Below are 12,978 nucleotides of genomic sequence, written 5' to 3' on the forward strand. Positions count from 1 at the left end.
GAAGGCAAGGAGTATCTTGCAGTGGTTGCAGACCATGTACACTCCTTCATAACGATCATGTTTCCTGACAGAAGTGGCATTTTTCAACAAGATAATGTTCCATTTTACAAGGCCAGGAGTATGATGGAATGGTTCGAGGAACACAGTAGTGAGTTCTAATTGTTGTGCTGGCCCCCCAACTCATCAGATTGGAACCCAATCGTCATGTCAGAGCTCATCCGACCCCTTCATAGAGTTTATGGGAATTAGGTGACTTGCGCATGTAGCAGCATACATACAAAGGCCTCTTTGCTTCCATGCCATGATGTATTGCCACTGTTATCTGTGCCAAAGGTGGACATACTGTCTATAGGTAAGTGGTCATAATGTTCCAGATGATCAGTGTATAGTCAACTGCAAATAACCTCGGTTTTTATCACAAAGACCTCAATTATTCCTTTTATACATTCTACAGTCAAACTGTTTCTGAAATTGCGCTAGCTAACTTAAACACTAACAAAACTGTTGAAAAAAACAATCAAAATTATGATCAAGATCAAACACCAATGTTTAAGTAACTATCCTTCCATAAGAAGTTGCTGAGATATGCCTCTCTGGAAGCTCACACATTGATGTGGTACACTGACACACACAGTTACAGAAAGAGGAACTTGCTTCATATGTGATTGTCATCATTGACATCAAAGATTAAAACCATTGGACTGATATAGTTGTATTTACTACTGTGCATTGAAGCTGTCCCCTCCTCTTTATTCTGTTTTTCATAATATTTGGAACTATTCTGCAGAGTTAGATTTCCTTTCAAATGTTATGTTGTAATTATCATCACATTGTGCCATAGAAATCTTAAATCTTTAAAGATTCATTTAAACATCATCTGATTTTATATGTTTAAATACATTTATTTGTTCCATTATATGTCCTTTTTATCACAATTTCCGCTGTTACTGGTTCTAATGCTTGAAATGACACCACTTTAGCTTTGCTTGTGGAAATCATCATGCCACATAGAGCAACAAATTGGCTCAGTTTATATTCTGCTGTCTAGATTTTCTTGGAGAAATGCATGATACAACTGTGCTGTCTTACAGTATAATTATAATATTTGAATAAATATATTGTAAGACAGCACAATTGTACCATACATTTCTCAAAGTAAATCGAAGCAGTTTCAATTTCACTATTGCCTGTTAGGACCTGGAATGAGTGCAAAACCAGAACTCATAAAAATAATTCAGAAACTAAAATCCAGAAAGTCTATGGAGATGATGAAATGTCAAACTATCCAATAAAGCATGTGTATGAAGAAATAATTGAACTGCATTTGGCTATATTAAACTGCTCATTCAGTTGAAGGAGTATTTGTGGAAAAATTAAAAATTGGCATATTAGCAGTAATATAAAGAAAATTGACAAAGATGACCAAAATAACTATAGACGAGTTTCTTTAATCTCTGATTTCTCGAAAATCTTAGAGAGACTTATGCATGGTAAGTTGATTATGTTGCTAGGAAAACATATTATTCAGATTCTGGCACAAAATGGTTCCCAAAAAGGAAAGTCTGCAGAAACCGCTATCTCAAGCTTAACAGAATCTTTTATAGATACATCAGACAACAGACACTCTGTATCTGCTATGCCTCTGGATCTGTCTAAAGCTTTTGGTACCATCACCTATAATAACTAAAAACTTAAATGTTGTGGCATAAAGGCCTTTGGACATGCAGTGCAATGGATAAAATAATACATGAGTAAGAGACTGCATAATAAGACTACAGTATCCGGGTACAGATCTGAAATTACGGATATTAAATACAGTATACCTCAAGGATCTACTCTTGCTCCAGTTTTGTTCAATGTATTTATAAAGAATATTGAAGGCAGTGAGAAAGATTAAAAAATATTAGATGCTGGTGATATAAATTAGTAAAAGCAGAATAAAATCTGGACACAATGGAAAGAATATCATTTGTTTCAGAGAATGACACAGTGCAGTGACTCACATGGAATGACTTAATTATAAATCTAAAAAAAAAGATAGTTTGTGGTGTTAATGGATATTATATATAAAATAAAATAAATACCTCAGAAATATTTCTGGGAATTATATTTGACAATAAGCTCCAATGGAGACAACATATAGTCAATGCCTGTGGTAAATGACGTTCTGTAATATTTATTAGTATATAGCTTGCACATTATGCTAACAAAAAAACTTCTACATGCAGTCTATTGTGCTTTTTTGAATTATACTTAAAGTATGAAATTACTGTTTGGGGAAACTCCAGCAGCAATAATAAAAAATGATTTTTGTATCAAAAAAGCCATTGGGACCATTCTGAATATAAAAAACAGACTGACTCATGCAGAGCAGCATTCTATATTCCAAACGTATTGACATTTCCAACCTTCTACATAAACAGGACAATAATTTCTTTAATCAAAAGCAGTACATTACATGGAAAAAATTGCAGATGTTGAGATGATCTGTTTGCCTGTAGTTAGATATTACTCTCTGGTTTGATGAATCTTGAAGTCTCATTTAGTGCTTTACTGAAAAGATATATTTGAAACTGCTGCTATACAGGATAGTGACAAATGATGTAGAGCAAACAAGGAATGAATTATAGAAGTAGTTCAGATAATTCTAAATATGTTTTCCGAAAGGTGGGAATGTCTGCTGTCAAATATTAGTAACAATACCTCCTCTGCTGCTTATTAGCTCACAATGTTCTTTCCATTATACAATGTTGTTGTCACTTTAATTAAATGTCGCTTTTAATTACTCAGGCTTCCAGTAAAACCAATCACATCATTATAATTGTGAATATAAATATAAACAACTGACTATAAGTTTAAAAGAGACTGTGCATAAATAAAAATTTTACATATTCCTGTACAGATTACCTATATGTGTGCATCTGTATTAGCCATAGAATGCAAAGCGAAAAGAAAAGTTATTCTTGAGAATAGGAAACTCAACAGGTGATTAAATTCTGACTGGCTATGTTCCGATGTGACATAAGAAATAAAGGCCAACTGAGGAGTATATCACACAGACTAGATCTGTTGAAAAAGGTCCTTGATACTTAGGATACAACTGATAAAGCATTTCATTTGGTGGTATTATTTAAAGGAAAAAGAACTTTTTAGTATGACATGTAAATAATGAAGAATTTTTTGTTTACTGTGTGTGTGTGTGTGTGTGTGTGTGTGTGTGTGTGTGTGTGTGTGTGTGTGTGAGAGAGAGAGAGAGAGAGAGAGAGAGAGAGAGAGAGAGAGAGAGAGAGAGAGAGTGTATATTATATATATTTGCCTTTATATGTATGTTATGTAGTCGCCCGAATTAAAAAGTATGTAAAACGCCTTAGGCCTAAACATTGAGAGAGAAATGTAAGCAACTGTGCTATCATTGTTGCCTTTATTTGATGTTTTAAATTGCAATTAGATTAAGTTGATTTATTCTGTAATATAGTTGCAGACTCTGTACAGAATGTTACCAAATGGGACCAAATAAGTCAATCAATCGAGCTAGTCATTGGCAAACAATATAGTTGTAAACTTTATATTCTTAATAATTTATTGTTTTGAATCAACTTTTATCGCTCTAGTGTCACGGTATTTTAGTGATTAGAATGGTCTAAGGATGGGATTTCAAGAATTTTTCTCCTTTATGTGATTTTGGAAAATAATACAGCATTGTCTCAAGTTGTACCCAAACACTCAAGTAATACATACTTTCTTTTTCTTTTCAGAATATTGAAAATTTTATGAAGGATGTGTACAAAGATAGATATGGTGAAGATATGAAAGAAGAAACTGTGAAATTCTTCTACTCCATCGCTGTATCAATTTTTGCCATTGGAGGCATGTTTGGTGGTTTTAGTGGGGGTATGATTGCAAACAGGTTTGGCAGGTGAGCCAGCTAATTGTCACACATCTATCATCTCTCTCACCTTCAGTAATGGCCCACAGATATTTTGTATCGTGTATTTACTTTTATCAAACTATAAAGTAAACTGGAGAAAAGAACTTTTACTTGATGTAACTATTAACTCGTGTTGATGCAAAACAATGGGGACTTCCAATTAACTACATAGAAGTTTTTGGAAGTGAGCAAAATGTTTGTTGTTCATAACTACTACAGTGTCCTCAATGATCACTTGTTAAACTGCATTTTTGTCCTATTACTTTACCTCATTCATAATACTGAATATTTTATATAAATCAGATAATGGAAAATGGAAGGTTCAGGATCAAAGAACAATAACATGATAGATAACATATAGAGAAGGTGTTGAGTTCCAGTCGGGCACAATGAAAAGATTGCTAAACATTTAAGATTTAAGACAAAAAATTGAAAAGATCGCGCACACACACACGGCTACTATGTGCAGCTAGTGAAGCCTGAAAGCTAAAACCTAACTGCACCTGTGTCTGACTTGGTAGCAATCTAGGATGGGTAGTGGAGGCTAGGAGGTGGTGTGGGGCAGAAAGTGGGAGGGACAGCAGGGTAGGGGTGGGAGAATGTTGTACTGCTTGTGAGAGCATGTAAGTACATAGTTGGGAAGCTGGGCTTGTGAGGCAGAGGGAAGAGGAGAGACGTGGAGAAGGAGAAAAGACTCTAGGTGCGTTGGTAGAATAATAAAAGCATTCGTGTTGTTCTGGAGTGGGAGCAGGAAATGGGTTAGATAGGGTGAGGACAGGGACTAGCAAAGGGTGAGGCCAGGTGGGTTATGGGAACATACGATACATTACAGGGAGAGTCCCCCACTTGCACAATTCAGAAAAGCTGGTGTTGGTAGGAAGGAGCCAGATGGTGTAGGCTGTGAAGCAGTCACTGTAGTGAAGCACATTGTGTGATGAAGCATGTTCAGCAGCTAGACTGTCCAGCTATCTCTTGGCCACAGTTTGGCAGTGGCCATTCTTGTGGACAGCCAGCATGTTAGTTGCCATGCATATCTAGACAGCAGCACAGTGATTGCATCATATCACGGATAACATGGCTGCTTTCTTAGGTAGCCCTGCCTTTGATGTTATAGGAGATGCCTGTGACCAGATTGGAATAGGTGGTGCAGTGGACGGATATATGGGACAGGTCTTGCATCTAAATCGTACATTCTTCCACTACCAACAACTCCAGTCCTGTTGCTGGCATCTTCTATCCCATCAAAGGTAGGGCTACCTTTGAAAAAAGTAGTACGATCTGCAAACTAAGCTGCAACCACTGTGCTGCTTTCTGTGTGGGCCAAAAAATTAGAAAGCTATGTATCCCTATGAATGCCCAATGCCAAACTATGGCCAAGAGAGAGCTGGAAAACCCAGTTGCTGAACATGCTGCCCAACATGATGTGCCTCACTTCAGTAACTGCTTTGCAACCTGCACATCTGGATCCTCCTGCAGCATTTCTGAATTATTGTGCAGGTGGGGACTCTCCCTGCAGTAGGTCTTATGTTCATGTAACCCCCCCCCCCCCCTGGTGTCAACCTTAACTAGCCTCTGTCCTCTCCCTACCTGTCCCCCTTCCCTTCCCTTCCCTTCCCTGTCCTCACTCCAACCCTACAGCTGTCTTCTATTATTCCATTAATGCACCTGCAGTCTTCCCCCCCCCCCCCCCCCCCCCCCCTCTCTCTCTCTCTCTCTCTCTCTCTCTCTCTCTCTCTCTCTCTCTCTCTCTCTCTCTCTCTCTCTCTATACCCCCCCCCCCTCCCCTAAGCCACCCCTCCCCCTCACCTGTACCCAGCCTTACAATTCTGCACCTCCCCACCAAGTCTCTGCATGTTCCCACAAGGCGGACATTATTTTTTCCCCGGCCTACCTTGCTGTCCCTCCCCTTCCCTGTACCATGCCACCTCCTTACCGCCAACACCCATGCCAGATTGCTCCTCCCGTCAGACACAGTTGCAGTCCACAGGTCTATCACAGTGGTTTAGAGAGAGAGAGAGAGTGCACTATTTTGGAGGGAGGACTTTTTTGTCTGAAAGCTTAAATGTTTAGCAGTCATGTCTTTGTGCCTATCTGCAACACTGCCTCTGATCCACTGTTCAGTGTGGTTGTTGATCAGTTACTCAATGGGAAATTAAATACAGTAACAGTGAGATATGGAAAACATTCACATAACACTTTTTTTTTACTTTGTCGCACAAAATAGAATGGATTTATCAAGATTATAAGCACTGAGGTTCACCAGTGACATAGTAAAGGGTAACATGCAGCTCATTGTAGAGAGTTTTTCTTATGTAGTTCTTGTAAAACTTGAGAGGACTAAATTGACTGGGCCTGTAAGTTAAATATTTATAGCAGGACATTTGAAGGTGCAAGTACTCACCCCCTTACGTTGCAGGAAAGGTGGTTTGCTCCTCAATAATGTCCTGGGAATAGGTGGAGCCTGCCTCATGGGTTTCACTAAGATAGCCCACTCATACGAGGTGCTGTTCCTTGGCCGGTTCATCATTGGAGTCAACTGCGGTGAGTTGCTGGAGGTCCGCAGTCACTTGTGCATGCGAGACAACTCTGGCACGACACCAACACTATGCATGGAAACTAGCAAATGATGTTGATGCATGTTCTATATGTTATGTGCTGAGATTGTGGAATTGTTTGCTTCTCAATCTTCTCATTCTGTTACTTAACTAACCCACATTTCCTTCTGTGTATCATTACATATGATATACATAACCTTCTAGCTGACGCTTCACATTCTGTTGAAAGAACTCTTCATTGAACTTGTGCATACTAACTGAATGTTACTCAGTCAACTTCTAATACATCCAAAACCCAATCATGATATTTTTCCTGTTTTTATTCAGCTCTATGGCTGTGCTGGTAAAGTTGACAGATGAATTTATCTTGCCTTCCAAAAACATTTTTAGTCTCATTCATCAATAACATCACATTCTATTTGTTAAATCAAAGCACATATAACATCGTAGATACATTTGACCTACTAACCAAAGAATTAATTCCCTGTAAGCAAAGCAGTTAAAATACTGCTGACAAAATGACTGCTTCATCCTAACACTGCAGTAGTTTTGGCGAGCTGCTTCTTAACTGTATTCGGACTAATACTGAGAAAATCACATCTCACTTTCTCAATGATTTTTTACTTTTTGCCACTGTACATTACAATCCCTTGTTTCCTGTAATTTGTTTGTAGCGCATTGTAGTGATTGTGTAATCAAACCAATAATCTCTAACAATTACTACTATTTTCTTATTATTTGGCTTTTATAACTTTAGGTCTGAACACATCACTGGTGCCGATGTACATCTCTGAGATAGCACCTCTGAACCTTCGTGGAGGGCTAGGTACAGTTAACCAGCTTGCTGTCACGGTTGGTCTCCTACTCTCGCAAGTTCTTGGAATAGAGCAGATTCTGGGAACTGATGATGGGTGGCCTGTGCTGCTGGGTATGTGCTTAGTCTTATTATGTGTAACATAATTATTTTTTGTGGAATTTGATTTTAACAAAATCTTTAAGATACAGTTCTATCAATTTTCTGCTATCAATAAAATCCCCTAGTGTAAATGTAATATTCACTGATCTCACCTGGTTAATTAGCTGTCAAAAAAACTCAGCATTTCGGTATAGCCATGTTGTCAACATCATGAATATCTGAGGGCGCATGAATTGAAAAATCTACATCTAAATCTACATCCAAATACATACTCCACAAGCCACCATGTGGTTTATGGAGGTTGGTGTCTTATACAACTACTAGTCATTTTCCTTCCAGTTCCACTCGCATATAGAGTGAGGGGAAAATGACTGTATGACTGTCCATTTGCCTCCTTGTGAGCCCTGATTTCTCTTGCCTTGTCTTTGCAGTCCTTAAACAAAATTTACATTGGTGGCACTAGACTCATTCTGGAGCCAGTTGGAAATGCCTATTGTCTAAATTATCTTGATAGAGTTTTGCAAAAAGAATTTAGTCTTTCCTTCAGGGATTCCTGTTAAAGTTCCAGAAATGTGTCTGTTACACTCCTGTACTGATTGAATCTTCTAGTAACAAACCTAGCAGCATGCTTCTGAATTGCATCAGTGCCCTTCATTGCGACCTGATGGGGATCCCAAACACTTGAACAGTACTCTAGAATGGATCACATAAGTGTTCTATACACAGACTCCTTTATAGATGAGCTACATTTTCCAAAAAAATCTCCCAATAAGCCAAAATTGACCATCCATCTTCACTAGTAATGTCATTACATGCTCTTTCCATTTCATATAACTTTTCAGTGTCGTGACTGGGTATTAAACTGATGTGGCGTTGTCAAACAGCACTCCACTAATTCTGTATTTGAATACTACAGGATTGTTCTTCCTACTGATCTGCATTAACTTACATTTTTCTCTATTTACAGCAACCTGCCATTCAGCACACCAAATAGAAATTCTGTCAGTCATCCTTTATCCCTTTACAATAGCTAATATAAAAATGAAAATAATCAATTCTTGAAAACAGAATTGTATAGATAAAAAAAATCTACTCATAAAGTGGCAGCAGAAAAAACACACTTAAAGGTTCGCAAAATGTGTAAGCTTTCAGAGCCAGTGGCTCCTCCTCCTGGCAGAAAGGTTGAAGGGGAAGGAAGAGGGGTGAGTTAAAAAGACTGGTGAGGTTTGGGAAAAGGGGTGGAGTACAGAGAAGTCATCCAGAAACCTGGGTCAGGGGAGAAAAAAATTCGGAAATTTGTGGTAAGGTCTTAGGGGACCAAACTGCTGAGGTCGTCAGTCCCTCAGCTTCCACACTACTTAATCTAACTGAATCTAACTTATGCTAAGAACAACACACACACACATCCATGCCCAAGTGAGGACTTGAACCTCCGATGGGGGCAGCTGTGTGAACCATTACAAGGCGCCCTAGACCGCACAGCTACCCCGCACAGTATCAGGGGAGACTTACTAGTTGGGATGAGAAGGAAAGACTGATTGTTTGGGACTGCACTGGTTGAGATTTGAAAACCTGGAAGATATGATAATAAGCAAGACAGAGATCATTGACAAATCATGATGCAAGAGTTAATAAGAGCAGAATGCTATATGTGTTAGATGTGGGAAGTGGAGAAAAATAGACAGGGCAGAAAATAAAAGTATAGAAAACTAAAAGCGAATGAAGGAAAAAAATAGTTACTGAGAATAAATGCTGAGGCTGAAGAAACTGAAGAAAATTACTAATGTAAAATAAGGCCATGGGGGTGGCAGGAACCAAGGACATGTCGTAATGGCAGTTCTCACATGCAGAGTTCAGAGAAACTGGTGTCTGGAGGAAGAATACAAATGTCACATTTGGTGAAACAGGTGCTGAAGTTATATGTCATGCTGTAGAGCATGATCTGCAACAGGATATTGTGTGTTGCCAGTATACACCCTCTGTCTATTCCCATTTGTCCTAACTGATAATTTGGTGGGAGTCATATTGGTGTAGAAGGCTGAACAGTGTTTACACAACAGCTGGTACATGCCCTGTATCATTTCACAGATGACACTCTTTGATAGCAAATGTTCTGCCAGTTTCAGGGCTGGTATACATGGTGGCAGGAGGGTGCGCAAGACAAGTCATATATTAGGGATAGGGGGGCCATAGCGTAGGGAAATGGGTGCAGAAGGACCTTAGGGTTTGATCAAGATGTTACGGAGATTGGGGAGGAGGGACAAAAAGCTGTGCTAGGTGTGGCAAGTAAAATGTTGGACAAAATGGACCTGATTTTATGAAGTCGTAGTCTTGTTGAAGTAGCATATTGATATTAATAAGCTACTTTGACAAAGCTTTGACTTCTTCCAATCTCTTCAACATCCTGGACAGACACTATGAGCCTTCTGCATCCATTTCCTTATCCTGTGGCTCCTACTGCTGTGACCATTCCCACTGTAAGATTTGGTTCCCTCCTTCCACCACCTATACCAGCCCTGTAACTGGTAAAACATCTACTATCTAAGGGAGAGCCACCTGTGAAACAACACACATCATGTACCAGCTGTTCTGTAAGCACTGTTCAACCTTCTATATAGGTGTGACTAGTGCAAAGTTAATAATTAGGATGAAGAGACATCGACAGATGGTGTTGTATACTGGAAACACATAATATACTTTTTCAGAGCAGACTCTAACACATGACAAGCATGTCCTCAGAGGCCATTTCACCACATGTGTCAACTTGATTCTTCCCCCAGACACCACTGCCTCAGAACTCCACAGGTGGAATCTGATTGACAACATGTTCTTGGTTCTCGCCATCCATTTGCCTTAATTTACATTAATTATTTTCTTCATTTTCTTCAGTCTCAGCATTTCTTCTCCGTAATTACCCTTTTCTTCATTCCCTTTTAGTTTTCTATGTATTATATCTTCTCACCTGTCAGTTTTTCTCCACCCCTACCTCTACCATATTTAATGCACTTAGCTTTTGCTCTTAACAACTCTTGCACCATGCTACTTTTGTCAGTAATCTCTGTCTTGCTTACTATCCTATCTTCCGTCTGTAAGCTCTCAGGTTTTCAAAATCATCTAGTACAATCCTCAACAATCAGTCTTTCTCCTTGTCCTGTCCAGTAAGTCTTCCCTGATGCAGGGTTCTGGGTGACTTTCCCAAAATCTCCCCATTTCCTAAACCTCACCTGACCTTTCCTTCATCTCACTTCCTTCCCTTTCAAGCCTTCTGCCAGAATAAGAAGCTACTGGCTCCAAAAGCTTCCACACTTTTTTAACCTTTACATGTGTTTCCTCCTGCTGCCACTTGGTGAGTAGATTTTTTAACCTGTCCAATTATATTATACTTATTCATTCTAAAGTCACTCAATGGTGACACTTTCCAGTATACTACAGCTTCATCAGCAGACTGCTGCTCTCTCTGCCTGTCAGATTATTAATTTATAAGTAGAACAAGAGTGGTCCTATCACATTTTCCTGTAGCGCTCCTGACATACCTTTGTCTCTGAACAGTCACAGTTGAGGATAACATACTAGGTTCTATTACTTACGACGTCTTTGAGCCACTTGCATATCTGGGAACCTATTCCATGTGCTCAGACCTATGTTAACAATCTGCAGTGGCAACTGTGTAGAACTTGTTCCTTAAATTATAAATATTCCAACACAGGGAGCAGAAAATGCTGGAGGATAAAACAAAATTCTTCCTTGAGATGTGGTGCTGAGTGTTTGACAGGCACAGTGAAGATTGAAACAGTTGCTTGCTGAACTTTGTTAATAAAAGAGCGTAAATGATCAGGCCTTCGCTAATCTACTGAATAGTATGTGTGTCAGGGCCCAAATTACATAACACAGAAATTCATAAAGGAAAAGAGAGAGAGAGAGAGAGAGAGAGAGAGAGAGAGAGAGAGAGAGAGAGAGAGAGAGAATACCTCATTAGCTACTCCTACAATTTATTGGAATACTTTAATTCAAGCATGTAAATTCCATTCAACTGTAATATTAGAATTAGATATATCATGACTTTGCCAATATATGGATAGCTGATAGTGGTCTGCGTGAAATTAGATAAATGCTTTGTTCCAAGTATTAGATTAAAGCAGTGCGTGAGTAGTGTAGGAGGAAGAGCAGTGTTTTTCCTCTTTATTAAAGCAGCCGTTTTCTTTCCCCATACAATAAAAAAAATAATATAAAAGTCGTTACCATAACTTAACTTGATACACTTCCTGAAGGGTCTCCTCCATGATGGAATTTGTGGAATACAGTGTGTGAGTGAGTGAATTAATGAACAGAAAGTGTGGAAACAAAGAATTAGTATGTGTGTTAATGAAACACAGTTGATCCACCTTCAGCTGTTAGATAACGTACTGTTCCCCTTAATGCAGATAAAATTCAAGGACAAACTGTAGATTTAGTTGAGAAAATTTGAAAATAGAACTTTAGTTCTAATAAGTCAAAAATGAGTAATAATTAACAGTGTGGCTTGGCTTTGTCGTCAGTAAGGGTTGGATTTTAAATCCAAGGTTGCAGGATTCAATCCCCACTGATCAGTTTAGTTATTTTTGTGTCCCATGGCTCAAATTACAACCTCTCACTATGATGTGGAGAGAGTCAGTTTTACAATAATTATAATACACTTTAAAAAATCGGTGAAAACTATGGCCACATGATCATCATTTAGATGACAATTGCTACTTTTTTTAAACATACAAAGAATTGTACTTTACTATGTCCTTTACTATTTTCTCTCTCTCTCTCTCTCTCTCTCTCTCTCTCTCTCTCTCTCTCTCTCTCTCTATCTATGACCCCATCATGGTCATGCAGAAGCTCTTACACATATTTCATGGAAATGCTGAGTTGAAAGAAGTTTTTCTGTTAACAAAGTAATTTATGTTGCAAGGAACCCCTTGAGTCAAGTTCAATCTATAGTAAAGCTCATTTGAAAGAGTTGTGTTGACAATTATTAGAGGAATAATATTAGCTGTTAACGTCTTGCCATGTGCTTCAGGAGGAAAACAGAAAATGGGTGTTTAGGAGGCGCAGAGATAAGCCTTCTTTGAGATGTGTGTATTATTACACTTTGCAAAATGGACATCGTTGACATTCAAGAAATGATCAAAACAAATTATTAACTTGAACCATGAATACCAAATGAAAAATGGTATGCTGCACTGACCACAAAGACTCACACGAGTTAGTTGATCTTTGTACAACTTTCTTGGTACCTCTAGTTTCCATGGTTCCTTTATAAGCATTTCCTCCTCAAATCATGATTGGTCAGAGTTGAAAAGAAATTCCTTACTGAACGATGGGTTAAGTTTGTGTATCTCATGCACAAATTTTTGGGCTGATTCAATATTTTGCAGTGCATCATCAAATTGATGTATTGTTTGAAACTTTGTTATCATATGTCTTCCGGTACTGTAGCACTTTTTGAAATTGTGCATCCTTCCACACATTCCCTTGCAATCACTGTGATGTATGTCACATGCAATTTCATGTGCATAACATAGTAGGTCACTATCTTGCACGTGCTGCAAATT

General features: G+C 38.6%; 1 protein-coding gene across 7 annotated transcripts in view; it reads left to right on the forward strand.

The window, feature by feature from the left end:
- LOC124794748 (glucose transporter type 1) overlaps positions 1 to 12,978 on the forward strand; it is a 502,711-nt gene that overhangs the window by 273,234 nt on the left and 216,499 nt on the right. For all 7 annotated transcript variants that reach the window (XR_007016606.1, XM_047258356.1, XM_047258358.1 and 4 more), the window contains 3 exons: positions 3,756 to 3,916; positions 6,345 to 6,469; positions 7,241 to 7,411. Coding sequence is in view for 6 of the 7 variants with exons in the window: in XM_047258356.1 (XP_047114312.1) it covers positions 3,756 to 3,916; positions 6,345 to 6,469; positions 7,241 to 7,411 (457 nt within the window). In the remaining variant the exon portion in view is untranslated. The remainder of the gene's footprint in view (positions 1 to 3,755; positions 3,917 to 6,344; positions 6,470 to 7,240; positions 7,412 to 12,978) is intronic.

The sequence above is a fragment of the Schistocerca piceifrons genome, chromosome 4 (genome assembly GCF_021461385.2).
Source record: "Schistocerca piceifrons isolate TAMUIC-IGC-003096 chromosome 4, iqSchPice1.1, whole genome shotgun sequence".
NCBI classification, from domain to species: Eukaryota; Metazoa; Arthropoda; class Insecta; order Orthoptera; family Acrididae; genus Schistocerca; species Schistocerca piceifrons.